Here is a 23,149-nt window from a genome sequence, read left to right on the forward strand (position 1 = left end):
GCTATGACTTCTGTTACTATATTTTGTACATAATATTATATATATATATATATATACAAATATTTAAATGAAGTTTTATTTGATTTTGTTTTAAGATAAAACAAAGAAAAATAATAGACGTACAAAAAGACTGTTTTTCAGTAAACAATACCTAGGCCTATTCCCATGCACATACCTAATATCATTTATTTTCCTTTTAATTATTGCGCCTACTTTTGAACTGTCTTTGTCTAAATTTCATTTCTTTTTTAAAGAAAGTAGAAAGTTACATGCTTGCCATTTTCGGGACCTCGCGTAAGCTTTTTAGACTAACAGTTATGCACTAATCGAAACAATTTTATTGACTTTGCTGATTTCCGTAACGAGTTCATTTGTGTAGGCTACGTACAGAAGCAACTGTACTATTTAATTCAATTCAATTTTTATTTTCAAAACTATATCAACAGTATAATTGATATATTTATTTGTAAAGGTGGTGTATATATTATTTGGCACCCAAGATAAATGATTTTAATGATAAACACTACCACTTCCGTTGTTTTTATAAGTGGTGATATCCCCAAAATGAAAAGTTTACAATATTTTATAAAGAACCGCTGAATAAACAGAATAACAGAAAGTAAAAATCATCAGTTACGACAAAATATCAGACAATAGTTAGTGGAAACAAAAGACAGAATGACCATTCTGATCACGTGACAAATTTTGCGCCAAATAAATGGGGGGTTTTTCAATCGGAGATTGCCAAATCCGTAAAAAATAAAAATGTTTTCATTGCTTAAATAAAATATAACTTTTATTGTGTGTATTAAACATACAAATGGATACAGGTATGGGACAAAATAGAGGCTTACTTAAATTACTTTACGGTAAACGTCGTAAATGTTTAGTCAATAGACCTCTTTCTCATTCCACTGCGCATGTGCCCGTTGCAGAGTTACTCGAGGACGCAAACCGCGAGATTTCGCGAGATCTCGCCAAAATAGACCTATCTGCAAATTGGGGGACAAAAGCAATGGGAGGCCACGACCATTGTTCAATTATTAACTGTTCCAATCGCATATGTCCGGGAAATTCGTTATCCTTCCATCGATATCCAGCCAATGGATATCGGAAACGTTTGTGGGTAATCGTTTCACGTAGCAAACGATTTTAATGTTACTCTAAGTACGAGGGTTTGTTCGGTACATTTTGAAGGAGGGAACCCAGTGAACGCATAAGGGACCAAAACCTTACCGGTTCTGTACAGGACGTTCCTACACAGGGCGGTCTAGTATACTTAGATATGGTGGAAAACTCATTAACCGTAAAGAAAATAAATATATATTTTGTATATAAAGAAAATATATGTATATTTCGAATTATACTCAATAAAATATATAACGTGGCGTGTGTAAATATATAAAAAATATATGTAGTCAGGACAGCTATGTACAGAACGTTCCTATACAGGGCGGTCTAGTATTCTCTACTTGGATATGGTAGTAAACAGTAAATAAAATAAATAAATATATATTTTGTATATACAGAAAATATATGTATATTTCGGACAATACTCAACAGAATATATATATATATATATATATATATATGGACTTTTAATGTTATTATTACTCAGTGTGTTTCAAATTTAATTATAAGTATTGTCTGTTATTACTTTTACGTTCATCTAGGTATGAACAAAAAAATCATCCGCAAACTTATGTGAGAACGGCTTCGCCGATTCACACAATTTACGGATGATTTATTTTGTTCATACCCCGATGAACATAAAAGAAATAACAGACACTCCTTAAATAATAATAATAATAATAATAATAATGATATATGAATATATATAGAGTGATGACGGCTGTGTATAGGACGTTCCTACACAGGTCCGTCTAGTATTTTATATACTTAGATGTGGTGGAAAACACATTAACAGTAAAGAAAATAAATATATTTTGTATAATACCCAATGCGTTCATGTTGACACTGTATAAAAATGTGTGTATGGGTAAACAGAACGACACCTACCTTCAAACCCCCCCCCCCCTCCCCTCAAACTCCCTTTTTTTAAATTCCCACTTTATGGATATACATGTAACAGCATAAAATCAATTCCGTTTTTTAACTTTTCCCAATTAGATAGACACTAAGAAAAATGCAACAAAACACCTGATATATATATATATATATATATATATATATATATATATATATATATATATATATATATATATATATATATATATATACACACACAGTCAAACCTGTCCTAGCGGCCACCTGTACTCAACGGTCACCTGCCTTAAGCGGCCACTTTTTTCCTCCCAAACGATTTATAATGTAAATGCACCTGTAATAAGCGGTCACCTGTCTAACACGGCCAGCGGCCACCTAAATCGGATCCCAAATCGCTAAAATACCTGCATTAAGCGGCCACAGTAAAGTTTTACTCTTATATAAAAGGGATATTTTAACAACAGCGATAAGGTGCAGCAAATAACTGATCTTCACACCTTCAGGAATACTAGTACACATTCAGTCCCGACATCTCCACTGTGTATCAATTAAGGAAGTATGAATCTGACATGCATCTAATTGCCTCTGGGCGGGCTATGCTTGACATTTGTAGATTCACTTACTATAACAATACAACACATGAAGTCGGAATTAAATAATTAAATGGAAAAAGAAAACAAAATTGTGGAGAACGGTTAATTTAATATATTCTATTTGCATTATTTCTGAAGGAGACAACATGTCAAAAGTTGATTTATAGTCAACTATGAAGCACAAATCCGTTAATTAGCAGTACAGACGGTAAAACAAGAAACAACAACAAATGTTTTAAAGACTATATATGTGGCAACCTGTACTCAGCGGCCACCTGTCTTAATCAGCCACGTTTATCTACTCCCTTGTGTGGCCGCTTAAGACAGGTTTGACTGTGTATATGTATATATATATATATGTGTGTGTGTGTGTGTGTGTGTGTGTGTGTGTGTGTATACACTCTCTCTCTCTCTCTCTCTCTCTCTCTCTCTCAAATATATATATCGATCGATGCCATAACCTGTTGATGCCATAACCTATGGAATCTGTCAACTGTTTTGTTTATACTTTTTACGAGATAGTCTTTTAATCTGGCGTTATCAAAACCCTTGGGTACGAGTCGCAGAGACTTTGTCCAAGTTGTTGCACTGCTTTTTAAAGGGACATTCCCGAGTTTGCTGCAATTTTTAAGATGTTATCGACTAACAGAGACTTTTTAACGATTGTAATTACATATCAAATATATTTTTCTGCATAAAATATCAGTGGCTGTATATTAAACGTGTTTCTGATCGTTCTAATATTTGTACTATGTTAAATTTCATCTTATTTCCTAAAATATTGTTTTTTCTTATGTACGAAGTTATTTGAAGACAAAATCCAGTCTGGGCTTCTTACAAATATTAAGACGATCAGAAACACATTGAATATACAGACACTGGTATTCTAAACAAGAAAATATATTTAATATGTAAATTTAATCGTAGAAATATTTTATTAGTCGGAAACATCTTACAATGCAGCAAACTCAGGAATGTCCCTTTAATTTGAACCATTCCACTGTAAATTTCAGCGGACCGTTTTCTACGGCCATTATACCATCTAATTCGAAATATGTACATGTTAGTTGCCAAAGTTTAAAAGTCTCCTACGAAGCTACTCAAGTCACCCATAACAACCTGTCTGTCACACCCCCAAATTTGTAAATAGACTAGTTTCAGTCTATTTTGTCAAGGGATGTTACTCTTCGCGCGCATGCGCAATAGGAATGCGAATTACCTCTATTGCAGCTTGTTTCCTTTGATGTCCAGTGTGCATGGAGACTGGGTTTTTTTTATGTGTGGAAAAAAGTGTGCATTTGGAAATAGCGGAGATAGGTGCTGTAAAATATAGTAGGGTGCTGGAAAGTAAAGAGGAGCACAGAAAAATAAATGAGGGCGGAGAACGTGAAAGGAGGGTTGCAAAATGCAATAGCGGAGTGGGCCGCTCCGCTTAAATGAAGCAGCGAGAACACTGATAAATGAGTTAGCCGTATCAGACGTGGTGATATATTACCTTACAAAAGTGGAATGTATGTAATTAATAATTGATTAAATAGGCAAAGGAGTTTTGATTGGATCGGTACATCTTCGAAGAAGAAACCAGTGTTTTGCGATTTGTATAGCAAATTAAATAAGTACAGGGTTCGAAATTAACGGTATTCCTATATCCCGGGGATACCAGAATTTTTAGTTTTGGGGCTTTTTTAATCCTGCATTTTTATTTTTTGCTAAACAATGAAAGTCGTCATTTACTGGTGAAGTTGAGTAACAGTATTTTCGAGCTTGTACCCAGTCTAATGCCATGCCATAACATATATCCACCCAGTCTAATGCTACACTGGAGCAATAGCGGCGTAGCAATAGACTGGGAACCGCTAAGCCACTATTGTTTTTGTTGGATGCATGTTTCCTCCCTTCAAATTTTATTTGAGATATTGATTCCACCTCTGCAGAAAATTGATAGGTAGGTTTATCATTAATAATGTCAGAATCACTTATAAATTATTGCTAAATATCCATTTATGTTAGTATTATTCAAAAATAGATTCCATTTGATTACAAATTTCACGAATTCCGCGACTGCGGCATTGCAATAGAGTGGGAATGAGAACAGTGTCATCCAAGTTTGTTACGATATTATTTATGAATTTCATTTAAGTGGGATACTAAATTCTCAGGTGGGATACCCGATTTTGAAATGTTAGTATCCAACTGGGATACTGGCCCAAATTTTTAATCTCGAACACTGAAGTACCAGTCACATATATTAAAAGGTTGCATGAATGCTACCATTCTTGTAATTTTTAAGTGTTCTGGTATTCTTCTATCAGCTACATAAGGTTTTGTGTATGGCACTATGGAATTGAATGCAATCAGTCAATAGGGGGTATGGGTGGCCCTCCCCCCACCCACCCCCTAAAGAAAATATGGGTTACGTTAAGGGTTAGGGTTAAGAAAATCATACAGTAATAATAAGAGTAATTAACTTTGTCAAAAAATTAACTTAAAAAAATATAATCTTCAAAAAAATATGGGTATGGTGTCATACCCGTTTTACCCTCTGGCAGAAACCCCTTATAGGGACAGACCCTGGTTTTTAAACACTAAGGCATAATTTTCACCTAGACTCCAGTTTCAACCTCTAAAAATGGACACTAAGTTTGGTTAATCTACAAACCTGCAACAAATTTGGATACAGAGTGAAACTAAAACGTGACTCCATAACCGCTACTTCTCAGATGCACGTGCCTTTTTAAAAATATGAAACAGGCATTTTGTACTATTAGAAACACCAGGATGACCTAAAACACTTCGATTGTACGGAAATGGATAATCTAAACCAGTGTTCATACACTTAAAGGAAGTCAAAATTCAAGGGTTTTTCAAGCACTTTCCAAGTCAACTTTACCAAAATTCCAGGACCGTACCGAGTTTCCACAGGTCATTAAACACGCAAGTGCCAACCATCTTTGTGGGTTTACAATAGATTCATTAACTTGACACGCTCCCTGAACTTGCTAAATACCCAGCGGCAAAAAGTGACAAACTTTCTTTTCCAATATGGCGACACTGTCGCTTGGATCTCGTGGCCGCGTGATCCTCGCATCGCAAGATAACAAACAACAACAAACATTCACACGTCAACTGAGCCGGTAAACATTGGCATTTGATTTGCCGCGGAAATGAAACAAATAATTTAATTACATGTTAAATAAAGTAAATAAAGCCTCCGTTTTAGGCGTTTATATTTTATTTGACATCAAATTATAATTTTCAAGGGTTTTCCAGACTGCAAGATGATTTTCAAGGGTATTCAAGCACTGGAATACATTAGTTTATTCTCAAGGGTTTTCCAGGCACATACGAACCCTGCTAAACAATAAAATATAAGTAATGTTTGATTTCAGTGATCATAAACCTTACTTCATGCTGCTCAGATCTTGAATGGAAGAGACGACCCATTTTCTCACAGTCTTCCTCACTGATTGCTGAGCCCTTCTCCAGAGTCTTCAGTCCACACAGATAGACCAGATCCTCCAGGCTCCAAAACAAAACTGGTGTTACAGTTGATCCCCTCCCACTGTGGTGTTATGGGAAATGAAAAAGCTGACATACTCTCCAAGCTGGGCAGCAAACAGGAGCAAACTGCCCACCAAATGTCATACTAGTATGGTGAAGTCAAGACCCTTCTAAAAAACCACTTCAAGAACATGTGGCGGCAGCGTCTGCAGATGGGGCCTGAAGGGAATAGCATCTAGCAGCTGAACAGGTCACAACAGGTCACCATCTTCAGGCTGAGAACAGGACATTGTCAGCTCCTCTCGCATCTCTTCAGGCTGAAAATCTCTCACACGGACGAGTGCCCATGTGGCACTGGTCCACAGACACCAGCCCACATTCTCCAATCGTGTCCCACCTTCGACACTCTGCGACAGCAAACGTGGCCCAGTGCAGTGGACCTAAGGGAGAAGCTGTGGGGACCAGCGACGTTGTATGGCTGACTGCGGACTTTGTCCACAATACTGGACTACCCATCTAACATGGCCGGGATCGCAGAAGAAGAAGTGATCATAAACAGTTCTAATAGTGACAAATATGGCTTAGTGTTTAAAAACCAGGGTCTGTCCCTTTAAATTATTTTAGGTGCACTAAACCTGCGTTATTTTTCACACTCACCAGATTGAAATTAAGTGCGCTGTACGAGCGCGATCGCACTCACGCACTCACGCACCTTAAAAACAAGGTTCGGCACCATGCCTCAATAGTCTAGCGCCATTTTGCCTTAATTTAATCCCTAACATTTGACAAGCCTTTTCCAATAATTAATTATAAAATTGACTCAGAAAATGTATCATTAATTAAAAAAAAAATATATGCCTGTTAAATATCTTAACATTCATTTATTAAAGCAAACACATTAATTACATCTATTTTTATTTGAGTTAATTAAAAAAACAAAAACATTTGTCTTTAATGAAAAAAAAGAAGAAAAAACAATTGCCCTGAAAATAGTGAGATCAATGCCCCAAAAGTGTCTACTATACATGTACCTTAATTGCCACATGCATGTCTAGGGAAAACACCAAACCCTGCAATTGCTCACAGCAGTCGGCAATGCTGTGGAGTTTTTCATTCTCCACTGCTTGTTTTTTGCCGTGGACGTTTTTCTAAACTGCAGAAGTTGAAACACTATGACTAGAAATATTACTAATCCAGATTTTTAAAAGAAAATAATATTTCCTGCCTTTTATAGACGAACCACGACACCGGAACGACGGAAATCATGAGCACTGCGATCAGTATGACTACAGTAAGACCGGTTCCAAGTTCCTTGGTCAGACTCTCAGACACGTGGGAGGCTTTCGCTGCGGACGCCTTCAAGTCCCTTTCTGAAAACAAATAAACTTTGTTCTCTTAACCACTAAAGCATTTTTTTTTTTTTTTTAACAGAAAAATGTTTTTGGATTATGGAGATTGACAGACAGAAAAAAGAAAGAAATGTTTTATTTAACGACGCACTCAACACATTTTATTTATGGTTATATGGCGTCAGACATATGGTTAAGGACCACATAGATATTGAGAGAGGAAACCCGCTGTCGCCACTTCATGGGCTACTCTTTTCGATTAGCAGCAAGGGATCTTTTATATGCACCATCCCACAGACAGGGTAGTACATACCACAGCCTTTGATATACCAGTCGTGGTGTACTGGCTGGAATGAGAAATAGCCCAATGGGCCCACCGACAGGAATCGATCCCACACTGACCGCGCATTGTGCGAGCACTCTACCACTGGGCTACATCCTGCCCCCCCAAACAACAAAAAGAAAAAACCGCACAAACTTACTTTTAACGTTGACTGTCACCTCTGTAGTTGAACTTGAAGCCGAACACCGACATTTGAACGTGTCCACTGATGATTTCACACTGATTGTAATGGTTTGCGTGATTGTGTCATCGCCGTGGCTAACGTGAGTCTCGACAACGTCGTGGCTGTCGCAGCTGAAGTCTGGAGGTTTATCTCCGGTCGTTTCACAGGACAGGGTCAGCTTCTCTCCTGCCGGAGTGAATATGTTCGAGACCGGAGATCCAGCCTCCTCTCTTATCACTGGATTCTTTTGTGATTCATCTGACAGAAACATAGAGAATATATAACTAGTTAATGACGTCGGACATCTGCTGTATACTGTGAAGGCAAGAATGGGAAATTCTGCAAGGCTCTGCTGAGAGGAATTTCTCATTCGGCATGAACAGGATAAAGCAGATAATATCCTACATCATTAGCTAGTCACTAGTATTATTTTTGTTCTGCAGACCATAAAAATTAAGAGGAAAAGCTATTATTTTTGTTATTTCAGCCACATTGTATGATGACCTGGAGGTCAAATGATCGAGTTTGTAATGTAGCTACATGTATGCATGTGACGTCAAAAGTCATATCCTTCTACTATACAGATGACTATGTTTTATCTGTCGTCATATTCTGTCAATCGAGATGGTGGTTGCAGGATATATATATATAAATATATATAAATAAATAAATAAACAAATATATATATATATAATTTATCATATAATATGTTACATTTTCAGTGCAATCAAAGTATGTGATATTTTTCAGATCACATACTTTAAGAATTTGATAACTTTGCAAATTAGATGTAAATTAGTCGAGGTCTCGGCACTAGGTTTATTGACATTTAAGCAAACGTACTTGGGTGACACTCCATGATTGACATATGCATTCATAGTCATCAAATGAAAACATTTCAATGGCAATTTGACACTGAAAGCTGTTCAGAAAACAAAAAACGTTAGGCATAACTTTATTTTGATGTAAGGTCATCCAAAATGACGTCATTCGAGTTTGACGTCATTTCCATTCAAAAATACACTGCATCACATATTCTTACGTCATTTGAATATCTAGTAATGGCGAATTGGAATTAAAGTTGCATGTACAGTTTACAAAAACACGTATTAAGCTTGAGCTTATATGATAACGAGATTATTACCCTCGTGTATTTCGGTATCGTCAATATCATATATTAGGAATAAAAATAATGTATTATGCTCGCATAGTACAATTTTTATTCCTAATATATGATATTGACGATACTGAAAAACACGCACACATGTATATGAGTCAGATGAAAACATTACCACTATAAAATTTGAATAAAATCAATGAGTGTTGAAAGCAGGTATTATTCCTGTCCAGATGATATGAACTCTTTAGATATAACAACGGGATCAACAAAATGTGCACGAAATCAAGAAAACTCTGAATACTGGGATTCACCAGTGGATCTTAAGCAAAGTGGGGTGGACCCGGATCAGGATTTAGAGGTCAAACAGATGTTAAGAGAGATGTGCGATGTTTTCTCTCGAGATGATGATGATATTGGTAATGCACCTGAACTTGAAATGGACATACATCTGAAAGATGATACACCAGTACAGCGGTCATATATATATCAATCCCTAAACCACCCTATCAGGAAGTCAAAGACTATCTCCAAAATCTGTTGGCGAAGGAGTGTATTCGTAAATCAATGTCGTCTTACACCAGCCTTGTTGTATGTGTGAGAAAAAAGACGAAAGTCTCAGACTGTGTGTAAACTATTGACTATTAACAGTAGCCAGTGCACCATGACTGGCACATCAAAGGCCGTGGTACGTGCTATCCTGTCTATGGGATGGTGCATATAAAAGATCCCTTGCCGCTAATCGAAAAGGGTAGCCGATGAGGTGGCAACAGCAGGTTTCCTCCCTCAATATATGTGTGGTCCTTGGCCGTGTGTCCGACGCCATATAACCGTAAATAAAATGTGTTGAGTGCATCGTTAAATAAACCATTTCCTTCCTTCCTCAACAGTAAAACAGTTGGCGATAAATACCCACTTCCAAGGATTCAAGATGCCCTGGATAGTTTGGGAGGAAGTCAGTGATTCACGCTCCTTGATCAAGGTAAAGCTTACCACCAGAGTTTTATCAAAGAAGAATGCCACCATCTGACAGCATATATAACTCCATGGGGCCTATATGAGTGGAATCGGATACCATCTGACCTCAGTGGAGCACCATCTGACAGCATATATAACTCCATGGGGCCTATATGAGTGGAATCGGATACCATTTGACCTCAGTGGAGCACCATCTAACAGCATTTATAACTCCATGGGGCCTATATGAGTGGAATCGGATACCATTTGACCTCAGTGGAGCACCATCTAACAGCATATATAACTCCATGGGGCCTATATGAGTGGAATCGGATACCATTTGACCTCAGTGGAGCACCATCTAACAGCATATATAACTCCATGGGGCCTATATGAGTGGAATCGGATACCATTTGGCCTCAGTGGAGCACCATCTAACAGCATATATAACTCCATGGGGCCTATATGAGTGGAATCGGATACCATTTGACCTCAGTGGAGCACCATCTAACAGCATATATAACTCCATGGGGCCTATATGAGTGGAATCGGATACCATTTGGCCTCAGTGGAGCACCATCTAACAGCATATATAACTCCATGGGGCCTATATGAGTGGAATCGGATACCATTTGGCCTCAGTGGAGCACCATCTAACAGCATATATAACTCCATGGGGCCTATATGAGTGGAATCGGATACCATTTGGCCTCAGTGGAGCACCATCTAACAGCATATATAACTCCATGGGGCCTATATGAGTGGAATCGGATACCATTTGGCCTCAGTGGAGCACCATCTAACAGCATATATAACTCCATGGGGCCTATATGAGTGGAATCGGATACCATTTGGCCTCAGTGGAGCACCATCTAACAGCATATATAACTCCATGGGGCCTATATGAGTGGAATCGGATACCATTTGACCTCAGTGGAGCACCAGCTACATTTCAGAGGTTCATGAACGAGTGTCTCGATGGAATTCGTGATAGATTTTGTCTCGCTTACCTTGATGATATCCTCGTCTATAGTCAAACATTTAAAAGGACATTCCTGAGTTTGTTGCATTGTAAGATGTTTCCGACTAACAAAATATTTCTATGATTAGACTTGCATATTAAATATATTTTCTTGTTTAGAATATCAGTGTCTGTATATTCAATGTTTTTTTATCGTCTTAGTATTTGTAAGAAGCCCAAACTGGTTTTGTCTTCAAATAATTTTGTACGTATGAAAAAACAATATTTTAGGAAACAAGATGAAATGTAACCTGATACAAATATTAGAAAGATCAGAAACGTGTTTAGTATACATCCACTAATATTTTATGCTGAAAAATATATTTGATATATAATTACAATCATTAAAAAGTCTCTGTTAGTTGATAACATCTTAAAAATTGCAGCAAACACAGGAATGTCCCTTTTAGGAACACATTCAAAACATTAAATCTGATCTTCAAAGACTATGTACGTGAGAAGGGAATAAAGCTAAAGCCTAGGAAGTGTGAGTTATTTCAGAAGAAAGTTCGGTATTTGGGACATTTGGTTACTCCAGATGGATACACCATGGATCCAGCAGACAAAGAAGCTGCTGCATCACTTAACCCTTTCCGACTATGGAAAAAGGTTCACTGTTGTGTGTTTTCAGTTTGTATTTACCACGAAATGTGTCACAGGTTGACATGCGCAATGGAGGCAGTGCTAACAACAACATCCTGTACAAGTGTTACATGGTTTGCTGTGAGAACGTGCTCATTTATTCGGAACTTTTCAGCCTATTTGGTACAACTGCAATGGCGACATCCATTTTCAATAATACGGCCTTCACAAAAAATTACTGCAATAGTGATGTTTAACCGGAATGTGAGAGTGATAATTCCGATGGAATTCCACTAGCTGAAATACTATCACAAATTCAAAACGACATACCACTTTCGAGATTTGCACATGGTCGGAGAGCTTTTGTAAATGGGTATATTCATTTACACATTTTCATAGATAGATAGTGATGTTTAATCGGAATGTGAGAGTGTATATTCCGATGGAATTCCACTAGCTAAAATACTATCACAAATTCAAGATGACATACCACTTTTGAGATTTGCACATGGTCGGAGAGCTTTTGTAAATGGGTTTATTCATTTACACATTTTCATAGAAATTTGATGTTTTTATAACCAGTGATTTTTTTTTAATATACCTGTATATATGTATAATAATGAGCTCCTTCTCATAGAAAATTGATTTATGTTTACAAATATGCTTGAACCAGTCTTCTACTATAAATAATAAATAAATTATCATCAAATAATCATCTGTAAATTTATCCTTTGTTTAACTGTGAAATATATAAATTTCTGGGTCACTTTGAAGACAATGGGTTAACGAGTCTGAAAGGGTTAAACAGTGGGTGAAATTTGGAAACTACTAGGCTTTATAGGGTATTACCGGCGGTATATACCTGATTTCTCTCGTAGAGCTAAACCATTATATGACTTGCTATCGGACAAAACCAGTATTATGACATCTAAAACAAAGACTAAAATGTATGGAAGAAAAAAGAAAAAAAAAGAAAGGACCATCAGGTACCATCTGGGAAACAAATAATATGGGCCAGTCAGCATAGTTCCATCCTCTGTGAACGTATAGAGTTCTTGATGAAACCAGGCATCATGGCATATCCTAACTTTGACAATCCTTTCATTCTTCATGTTGATGCATCACAGGAAGGACTTGGTGCAATTTTGTACCAAAAACACGACACCAAAAGAAAAGAACTGTCTGTCATTGCTTATGCTTCTCGAACATTGAGCCCAGCAGAGAAAAACTATCACATGCACTCTAGGAAACTAGAATTCCTTGCCTTAAAGTGGGCTGTAACCGAACGTTTTCGTGACTATCTCTATTATGCACTAAGTTTCACGGTTTTCAGTGATAACAACTCTCTGCAGTATATTTTCCATCCACCAAGATTGGATGCAACACGACTTCGTTGGGTCTGCGAGTCAGCAGATTTCTGATTCAAGGTGCAATTCAAGCCTGGAAGAAGCAATCATGCCTCTTGATATATATCAGGGCAGGAGTGAATGTACATCAGAGTTATCACCAGAAACAACACAGACTGCCATGAAAACTGTTACTGTGCAGGCAGATGAGGGTAAAATCTGGATTGACTCATTACGTGTTGAATCTAACTGTACTGGTGAATACCAGTGCAAGTCACAGCAAAACACAATGTTAAAGTTAGAAAATGTGTTGAAAACACAAGAGGATCGATGATAGTGACATTGCATCAGTTAGAATGTATGTTAAACGAGGCACACCACCATCTTATATGGAACGTAGGAGTGAAGAGTAAGAGTAAAGCGTCTCTATATCTCTTGTGGGAATGGAGGAAGCTTTGTATTGACAGGGCAGGACTTCTACGCCATGTCATTTATGCTTCAGGTCGGGAAATTCGTCAGTTGATTCTGCCACAACAGTTTTACCCTTTACTTCTAACTGAGCTACATGTGTATATGATAACATGGGATATTTGGGTGTTGAACGGGTCCTTCCACTTGCTAGAGAGAGGTCCTTTTGGCGTCAGATATATAGAGGATAATAAACGAGTTACCAGTGATTATCAAATTTATGTCCCGAGTGAAATAATTTTCAGTTGTCAGGAAATGAAAATGAAAATTATTTTACATGGGACATAAATTTGATAATAAACTGGTGCCGAGTTTGTTATTTTGAGCAATTTTTTCTCTAAAAGCCTTTATTTTCAACACACATATGCACATACATGTATAGAAACGATATAAACCACTTTACACACTGTTCTAAGTATTGATTTAACTTTGTAATTTAATTACATACATAGATAATTTTCAAAACCAAAAGTTTTCTTTATTCTGGTACAAAATCTATAATGAATTGCATTAAAATGACATTTTGTTATAAATGTAACACCAAAAACAGACAGCTGTAACTCTTTAAACTACACACCTGCCTCGGTGGCGTTGTGGCAGGCCATCGGTCTACAGGCTGGTAGGTACTGGGTTCGGATCCCAGTCGAGGCATGGGATTTTTAATCCAGATACCGACTCCAAACCCTGAGTGAGTGCTCCGCAAGGCTCAATGGGTAGGTGTAAACCACTTGCACTGACCAGTGATCCATAACTGGTTCAACAAAGGCCATGGTTTGTGTTATCCTGCCTGTGGGAAGCGCAAATAAAAGATCCCTTGCTGCCAATCGGAAGAGTAGCCCATGTGGCGACAGCGGGTTTCCTCTAAAAATCTGTGTGGTCCTTAACCTTATGTCTGACGCCATATAACCGTAAATAAAATGTGTTGAGTGCGTCGTTAAATAAAACATTTCTTTCTTTCTTTCTTTAACCTTCTGACTACTGCAGGCGAGATATCTCGCCTGATGTCACGTCAGTCGATATACTGTACACTGTATACAGTGCATTCCCCAATTCATATTTCCCGCCGTTTTGCACACGACACTCACCGGAAACGGAAATATAATTAAAGAAAAAAGATTTTTTTTCAAAATGGTGGTTTTTGTTTTGATTTTTTAAATTCAAAATACCTTGAAATTTTGAGTTCAAAAAGTGGTTTTCGGCAAGTATTTTCGCTTGACAACAATGGCGGCATGTCGCGGTAATTTTCAGGGATCGATAGCTGATTGTAACAGCTAATTTGATAATAAATTTGATCGTTTTACCAACAACGAAAATTACCAAATATTGCAATATGAATCGTAGTTCGGGTTTAAAAAAAAATTCTGGTCAGAAAACCACTGTTATCGGGAATAATGGACATAAATACTGGACAGCTGGCCACAAATGCCCGTAAGTAAACGCGACTTTTTCGATTTTTTGCCTAATTTTAATCACCATTAGCCGATCTAAAATAATAAAAATTACAAAAAAGACACGAAAATAATACTTACCTATTCATATATGAACTTTATTTCATGTATTTATGAAACATTTAAGTGAATATATGTGAGTAAAAATTATAAACTTGTACCCACTCAACGTGGTTTTTGTTAAAAATTAATCCAGTAGTCTAAAGGTTAAACTACATGACGTCATTGTGTGTGTTTGCCAAACCGTGATTACGTCATATTTAGTACCAACAAGTTCATTGGTTTGTAAGCGTCAAATCACCTAATAGTATTGTTCATTAGACCAATGCATTATAATTTCTCAGTGAGAAATTATGATTTTTATTTTACCCGTTATGAGTGCCTGCTGGCGTAATAAAACATTCTATGTTATCGAACAGTGTGGATGTTTAAAAGACAAAAGACCTCATCAGTTAAGTTAAGATAAAACAACCGTGGTTTTGAAACAAACTTTATTTAGAAACAAAAGTCAATTTAGTCTGGTAGACTAGATATACCATACAGATACACTGAAACATCCCATGGTTGTTTGGCATATATTGTATAATATATCATACAATGATAGTTTTATTAAAATTGCTATAACAGTTGAAATTGTAGTAATGTTACAAATTATTAATAGTAATATAACTCTTGACTAAACAGTCATTGTGCAATGCCCAAGGTCATATTGATTGAGAAAAAAAGAAGAAAATCACATGACTCAGGCTGAATAGTTTATTTGCATTACTCATGCTAAATAGTGCATTTGCATTACTCATTGGATATTGAAGATTGTAATAGTTCAATACTTTTCTATCACAGTTCAAATACCCGAACTGATATCACTATATATGATGATGTTTATACTTAATTTAACGCATTTCAATTAACCACTAGACATATTGAGCCAACGTTGAACTCTGTATTTGCAAAACACGTGACCAACGCTTGTACACATATGTACGTGTCCACCATTAAAACTTTCAACTTCTGAAACTGGCTTCTCTTCTTTTTCTAGATGGAAACATGATAAAGCCTAGTACCCGATAACATATATAATAATTGAATTCTCCTGTGTTTATATATACTGTGTAAATATGTTGTGCTGATAAGCTTGCAGCTTAAAGCAATAAGGGGGCGGGACGTGGCCCAGTGGTAAAGCGCTCGCTCGATGCGTGGTTGGTCTGGGATTGATCCCCGTCGGTGGGCCCATTGGGCTATCTCTCGTTCCAGCCAGTGCACCACAACTGGAATATCAAAGGCTGTGGTATGTACTACCTTGTCTGTGGGATGGTGCATATAAAAGATCCCTTGCTGTTAATAAAAAAAAAGACTAGCCCATGAAGTGGCGACAGCAGGTTTCTTTCTTTCTTAAAGCATTAAACAAATTGAAATTGCTCACGCCCACCATTACCCATGTAAAGTGCTAAGCAGGCAGGCTAAATCCTTCTTTGTGAATTCTATTTTATATCATAGAACTTACAAGTACATGAGTCATACTAGTCAATTAAAATACTATTATTTTACTTCACTGTACTGTACAGGTATAAAGAAAGAATTTTTTTATCTAATGATACACTCAACACATTTTATTTATGGTTATATAGCGTGAGACATATGGTTAAAGACCATACAGATATTGAGAGAGGAAACCTGCTGTCGCCACTTCATGGGCTACTCTTTTCGATTAGCAGCAAGGGATCTTTTATATGCACCATCTCACAGACAGGGTAGTACACACCACAGCCTTTGATATGCCAGTTGTGGTGCACTGGCTGGAACGAGAAATAGCCCAATGGGCCCACCGATGGGGATCAATCCCAGACCAACCACGCATCAATCTTATCAGCACAACATATTTACACAGTATATATAAACACACAGGAGAATTCAATTATTATATATGTTACCGGGTACTAGGCTTTATCATGTTTCCATCTAGAAAAAGAAGAGAAGGCAGTTTCAGAAGTTGAAAGTTTTAATGGTGGACACGTACATATGTGTACAAGCGTTGGTCACGTGTTTTGCAAATACAGAGTTCAACATTGGCTCAATATGTCTAGTGGTTAATTGAAATGTGTTAAATTAAGTATAAACATCATCATATATAGTGATATCAGTTCAGGTATTTGAACTGTGATAGAAATGTATTGAACTATTACAATCTTCAATATCCAATGAGTAATGCAAATGCACTATTTAGCATGAGTAATGCAAATAAACTATTCAGCCTGAGTCATGTGATTTTCTTTTTTTTCTCAATCAATATGACCTTGGGCATTGCACAATGACTGTTTAGTCAAGAGTTATATTACTATTAATAATTTGTGACATTACTACAATTTCAACTGTTATAGCAATTTTAATAAAACTATCATTGTATGATATATTATACAATATATGCCAAACAACCATGGGATGTTTCAGTGTATCTGTATGGTATATCTAGTCTACCAGACTAAATTGACTTTTGTTTCTAAATAAAGTTTGTTTCAAAACCATGGTTGTTTTATCTTAACTTAACGAGAAATAGCGTAATAGGGCCACCGACGGGGATCGAGCTCACACTGACCGTGCGCTGTACCACTTGGCTACATATTGCCCCTGTACAGGTATAAAGACTTAAACACAACTGTCTATCACATTTCTACTTTTGTTAAAAGGTATTTGTATCCAAGAAACTACATAGGCTAGAGTCCAAGTCCATAAGGTGAAATAATTTGTATCTGTTTTTTGTTTAATGACACCGCTAGAGCACATTGATTTATTAATATTTCAGCTATTGGATGTCAAACATATATGCACCATGTCAAAAATAGCACATACCACAGCCTTTGGCTGGAACGAGAAATAACCCAATGGGCCCACCGATGGGGATCAATCCTAGACCACTGGGCTACGTCCCGCCCCCATTTTTATCTGAGAAACTCAGAGCACAATATTTCACACGAACCGGTATTCTGTTCGCGTGTCGGTTATGCAAATTTAAATTTATGCGAACCGCAAATCGGTTACGTTGTGACCTGTGGACGTTCAGGAATTAAAATCTGCAAACTTCACAATTACAGGAAGTTCATTATACAGTTGAGTATTGTAATTTCGCCACCCTAAAGTTTGACGACTATGCCGACAAATGTCTTAGACTGATTTTTAGATACTTGATGCGCAGCAAACCAGTTGACAATGTTTTATTGCAACAGTTGTCACTTGAGATCAGTCTAAACTAAATGTTCAGTACAGAGTCGAGCCAAAAGTTTTAAAGAAATGTGCACGGACCGCTGGGGGCGCCTACCGTATATCTTCGCCTATAAGTCGAATTTTTTTCACCCAAAAATTATTTTATAACTTGGGGGGTCGACTTATAAGAGGGTAAAAAAAATTCACCAAAAAATATTACTGTTTTGGGGATTATTTTACAAGTTTTACTGTTGAAGTATGCCATGTATTTATACTCAAATATGTTAATTTGACACATTTATTTTTTATAACCTATTTTTTTTGGCATTAGAACGGTTTTGGTTATGCGAAAAGGCGTACGATCTCACTCACATGCCAAGACAACAGTCCACTTAGTTAAATTAACAGTCATCACTAATAGTAAAAATGTAAACAATACTAACTACCTGTTGCCTGAGTTTATTTTGAAATCTGGTCACTGGCATTAATGGTTGTTCAAACAATGTTTTGGCGGTGATTAACTTCATGAATATTACTGAGCTTTCCCTTAAAATAGACTGATCTCTGCAGTTCACTATCTAGAGCAATAGGGACACACATCATTTGGTACAAAAACCAGTGTACTTTCCAGAGTTATCCTCCTTACATGTATTAATATGGCGGCACAACGTGATACTTTCAGTTTTATCGTAGTGATCTGTTGTCAGTGTTTATAAATAAAGTTGTTGTCTGTGCACAAAACCATCTGTACAATACTATACAGTAACAGTCAAACAGCTTTCACTCTCTACTAAGGGAATATTTCGTTTTGATGCTATGTAATAATGATAGTTTGATTGGAATAGTCTGATTATATTGCGATGTACAAAACGTGAAAACCGAAGTTTGTAAAATAATTTTCTTTTGTTCAAATATTATTGTTCTCATGTGCTGAAAATAAGAAATATTTCAATATTTATAAGTAGTTTTTCATGGGTCGACTTATAAACGGGTCAATAAAAAAACACGTTTTCAGGGCTTGAAATTAGGGACTCGACTTATAGCCGAGATCGACTTACAGGCGAAGATATACGGTAAATCATCTACTTCTATTTTAGCTGTAAAGGAATATAGATTAGACATAATATTTTACAAATTCTGAAAACGGTTTTAACGTAAACAGGAATCCAAAAGTGTCACAAAAGTTGAAAAATACTAACATCGCATAATGAACTTTGAAAAACAAACATTTGGAAAGTGATCCATTCTAGTAAACAAAAGTAGCCTAAAGCACCCTCCAGTAAACAGGAAAGAGTTTGAGATGTTGACAATATTTAAAATATAATTTCATCGTAACTTTGAGGTAACCGATCAGTTAACCCAGAGGTTACGCAAATATAATTCATGTAAACGAACAATTGGTTACCTAGGTAGAAACCATGTGAACCGACTTCCGGTTACATCAGATTTCGAAATATTATCCCCTGGAAACTTGATAGAAAGTAAGTTGCCTTCGTGGTCCACATTTGGAAGGAAACATTTGCCATGGTGTCCCTCCGACTTGCCGTAGTGCCCTAACTTTTGTTATTCAACTGAAGGCAACACTTGCCACATCCCCCTTAATTTAAATTCGACCCCTGCACCTTCATACTTTAAATCACAATTAAGCCTTGAAAAGTGAATCCTATTTGTGAAACTGTTTACAACAAAGCATATTGAGCAGAATTTGCTGTTTGCTTTCCCCTCCCCCATCAATTTTGAACGGTACCTTAAATAAAAATGTTCTCAAAATATTTACCTGCCAAAGAATATACAGCTGTTAGAATTATTATGACCATAACTGGAACGATGATATACATCTTTGAGCAAGGTATCCCTATAAAAATAATAAAATAATGATTAAAATCATCAATGAACTGAACCATCATGAAGTTGTATACAGCTGTTAGAAATATTATGACTGTCACTGGAAAGATGATATACATGTACATCTTTGAGCAAGGTATCTCTATAAAAATAATGACAAAAAAATCATAATAGTGGAATGAACCATCTTTAAGCTGTGAAAATTAATAGTTAATAAATACATTGGTAAAATTGTTTGATTTAAAAGAGACAAGATCTATATGCATTCTGAGTATAAACATTAAACATAATTTTTTGTAGGGACCATATATACTCTTCAAAAAAACGTAGGGGAACCTGAAATATTAATGTTAATATCAACTATTAGACCTAACATATGTTTTGACCACAGACATCCTAGTAAAGAACGTTCAGGTCTGTTTATCAACACACCGAAACACATTCCATAGTTGGCACGTGCATCACGCAGTTGCCCCGTACATGTGCGTGGGGTGTCATTCTCGACTTTGACAATTTTCACGAAGGTCCATTAATCACTGTGGAACATTATTTCCAGTGCTCTACAAAGGAAGTTCAAATTTACTCTTCCCTGGCCAGTATAATATTTTAGTTGCCAGCCACTTATATTTAGTAGCCAGCTAATATATACTTGTAATTAAATCGATTCATCTGACATTTTATGGCACAGTACTAATGTCGTAATTGTTATTAGGAATGCATTCAAATGAACTTGTGAAGAGGTGATTCCTAGTTGTTAAATAGTAATTACAAGTTACTGTTTGTGTCCGGTTCCACTAAAACAGTGAACGACTATTAACTATCATTGTCAAATTCTGTACCCAATAATTGTATTAAACAAATTTAAGCTAATTACTATTTTAATGGCACTGCTAAAATATGCAGTACTCATTAAAAGTTAAATAAAAGCATTGTGATAATATCTACCAGGCTTCAACGTGTTAGTAGTAGTTACCAATCGGCTACCTTGTTTTTGGTTGAAATCATATTTATTTTCGTCACATACAGCCTTGTAAATCCATAAATACTGTTTTGTAAATAGTCGTGTCTTTAAAACTACATTAATTGTAAATTCTTATTAGAGTTCAACTTCCCCTATAGCCCGAGTACTCTGACTGTAAGAGAGCTAGACGGACATTTGGACAGTTATACGCTCTCATTACAGTCAGAGACCAACCTATGTATTTTTTTGGCAATTCCTGACAACCAAAAAGTTGGCAAAGATTCCCGCTCTAATACCACACCAATCCTACGTTTGACGTCAAATACATTTACATCGATCATTTTCGAGTTGACCGATAAAAAAAAATCCACATATTAATCACTAATACACAGAAAGAAATCCGACAGCACCCACATTCAGCTACTCTTCGTGACACTCCGTCGCCATAATTACAAAGCTCGGCGATCAATTTCGAGACGTACAACACATGTAGATCATGTGAGGCGATTCCGCCGTGTGCAGCAGTTACAGGGGCCATCTCATACCAAGTGACGTTACAACATGGATTAGTTTCGTTTTGTGTTTCTGCGATGGAATGTGCATGCTGTAAAGAATGTTTTGAGGATAAAAGTGGACGGTTTTGTAGAACAGGAATTTGTACACAATTCAAAGGTGGGCCCAGTGCTGCACAGACATTAAGTGATGTTTTTGATGTAACTGTCACTCCCGAAAAAGAATTATTCGTCTGTCTCCAATGTAGTTTGACGATTCGTTCCTTGGACACAAAAAAACAAACAATTGTCAACTGTGGAGATAAAATTTAGAAAAGTTAAAAAAAACGGGCTCATACATAGACACAAAACTGCCAGCCACCCCAAGTGCCCGACAAACACCAAAGCGACAGAGAGTGGTACACATGCCAAGCAGGCATACCAGTTGTAGATCAAAGACTTTTTCACCTGGAGAAAAGGTGAATATAATATTGTTTCTGTGTGTGTGTGTGTGTGTGTGTGTGTGTGTGTGTGTGTGTGTGTTACTTTTACGAGTTTTAGATTAGTGTAACTTCATTGTAACGTCGCTTGGTATGAGATGGCCCCTGTAACTGCTGCACAAGGCAGAATCGCCTCACGTGATCTACGTCTCGAAATAGATTGCCGAGCTTTGTAATTATGGCGACGGAGTGTCACGAAGCGTAGCTGAATGTGGGTGCTGTCGGATTTCTTTCTGTACTATGTGTATTAGTAATTAATATGTGTATCTTTTTTTTATCAGTTAACTCGAAAATGATCGATGTAAAGGTATTTGATGTCAAACATAGGATTGGTGTGGTATTAGAGCGGGAATCTTTGCCAACTTTTGGTTGTCAGGAATTGCCAAAAAAATACATAGGTTGGTCTCTGACTGTAATGAGAGCGTATAACTGTCCAAATGTCCGTCTAGCTCTCTTACAGTCAGAGTACTCGGGCTACTTCCCCTACTGTTTTTGAAGAGTATATTTTTGGCAAGTATCTGTGAAGTTTTGATAGAAGATGTGACAACAATAACACCGATCTGTTTTCAATGTGCACCTATCCTTTAATGTATATTTCTAGTATATAAAAGTGTGTAGCAAATATTTATAAGAATGCAATGGATAAATAATTTAATTTTAAAACCTTTTAAATTCTACCGGCTTAGAACTCACGAAAACAAGCTCATTTCCCGATACTTCCTTCTTTCTTGTTGTACTTTCCTCCTTTGAACAAAGAGACCCTTTGCAGTTCCATGGTACATGATCCGCCACTGAATTGTAATGAGGTATGAGGAAATGAAATACTATTGGAAGTATATCAATATTTATCGTTATTTTATGTATGCCTTTAGACATTGAAGATGAGATTGAACTTGATGAACAGATGACATCAGTGTATTACATATATTAGGCGTTAGCATACTACACGACCTACTGTCTTGGCGACGATAAAACGGTAAGCATGATAAAAAGTAGCCCGAGTACTCTGACTGTAAGAGAGCTAGACGGACATTTGGACATAAACACGCTCTCATTACAGTCAGAGACCAACCTATGTCGTTTTTTGGCAATTCCTGACTACCAAACGGTAGGCAACGAGTCCCGCTCTAATACTACAACAATTCTATGTTTGACGTCAAATACCTTTACATCAATCATTTTCGAGTTAAGTGATACAAAAAAATCCACATATTAATCACTAATACACTTACTACAGAAAGAAACCCGACAGCACCCAC

The 23,149-nt window shown here is 36.8% G+C and overlaps 1 protein-coding gene across 2 annotated transcripts in view; it reads right to left on the minus strand.

Moving 5' to 3' along the window:
* The window catches only part of LOC121386965, a 38,712-nt gene extending 16,074 nt beyond the window's left edge, over nt 1-22,638 (minus strand). The window contains exons 1-4 of one of the 2 annotated variants that reach the window (XM_041518018.1): nt 22,555-22,638; nt 19,871-19,948; nt 7,933-8,214; nt 7,327-7,471 (exon numbers count right to left, since the gene is read on the minus strand). In XM_041518018.1, coding sequence (XP_041373952.1) covers nt 7,327-7,471; nt 7,933-8,214; nt 19,871-19,931 — 488 coding nt within the window. In that variant the 5' untranslated portion in view covers nt 19,932-19,948; nt 22,555-22,638. The remainder of the gene's footprint in view (nt 1-7,326; nt 7,472-7,932; nt 8,215-19,870; nt 19,949-22,554) is intronic. The other variant, XM_041518019.1, reaches the window with a different exon arrangement.
* Between the last annotated feature and the right edge of the window lie 511 nt (nt 22,639-23,149).

Source organism: Gigantopelta aegis, chromosome 12, assembly GCF_016097555.1.
Source record: "Gigantopelta aegis isolate Gae_Host chromosome 12, Gae_host_genome, whole genome shotgun sequence".
In the NCBI taxonomy this organism is placed as follows: Eukaryota; Metazoa; Mollusca; class Gastropoda; order Neomphalida; family Peltospiridae; genus Gigantopelta; species Gigantopelta aegis.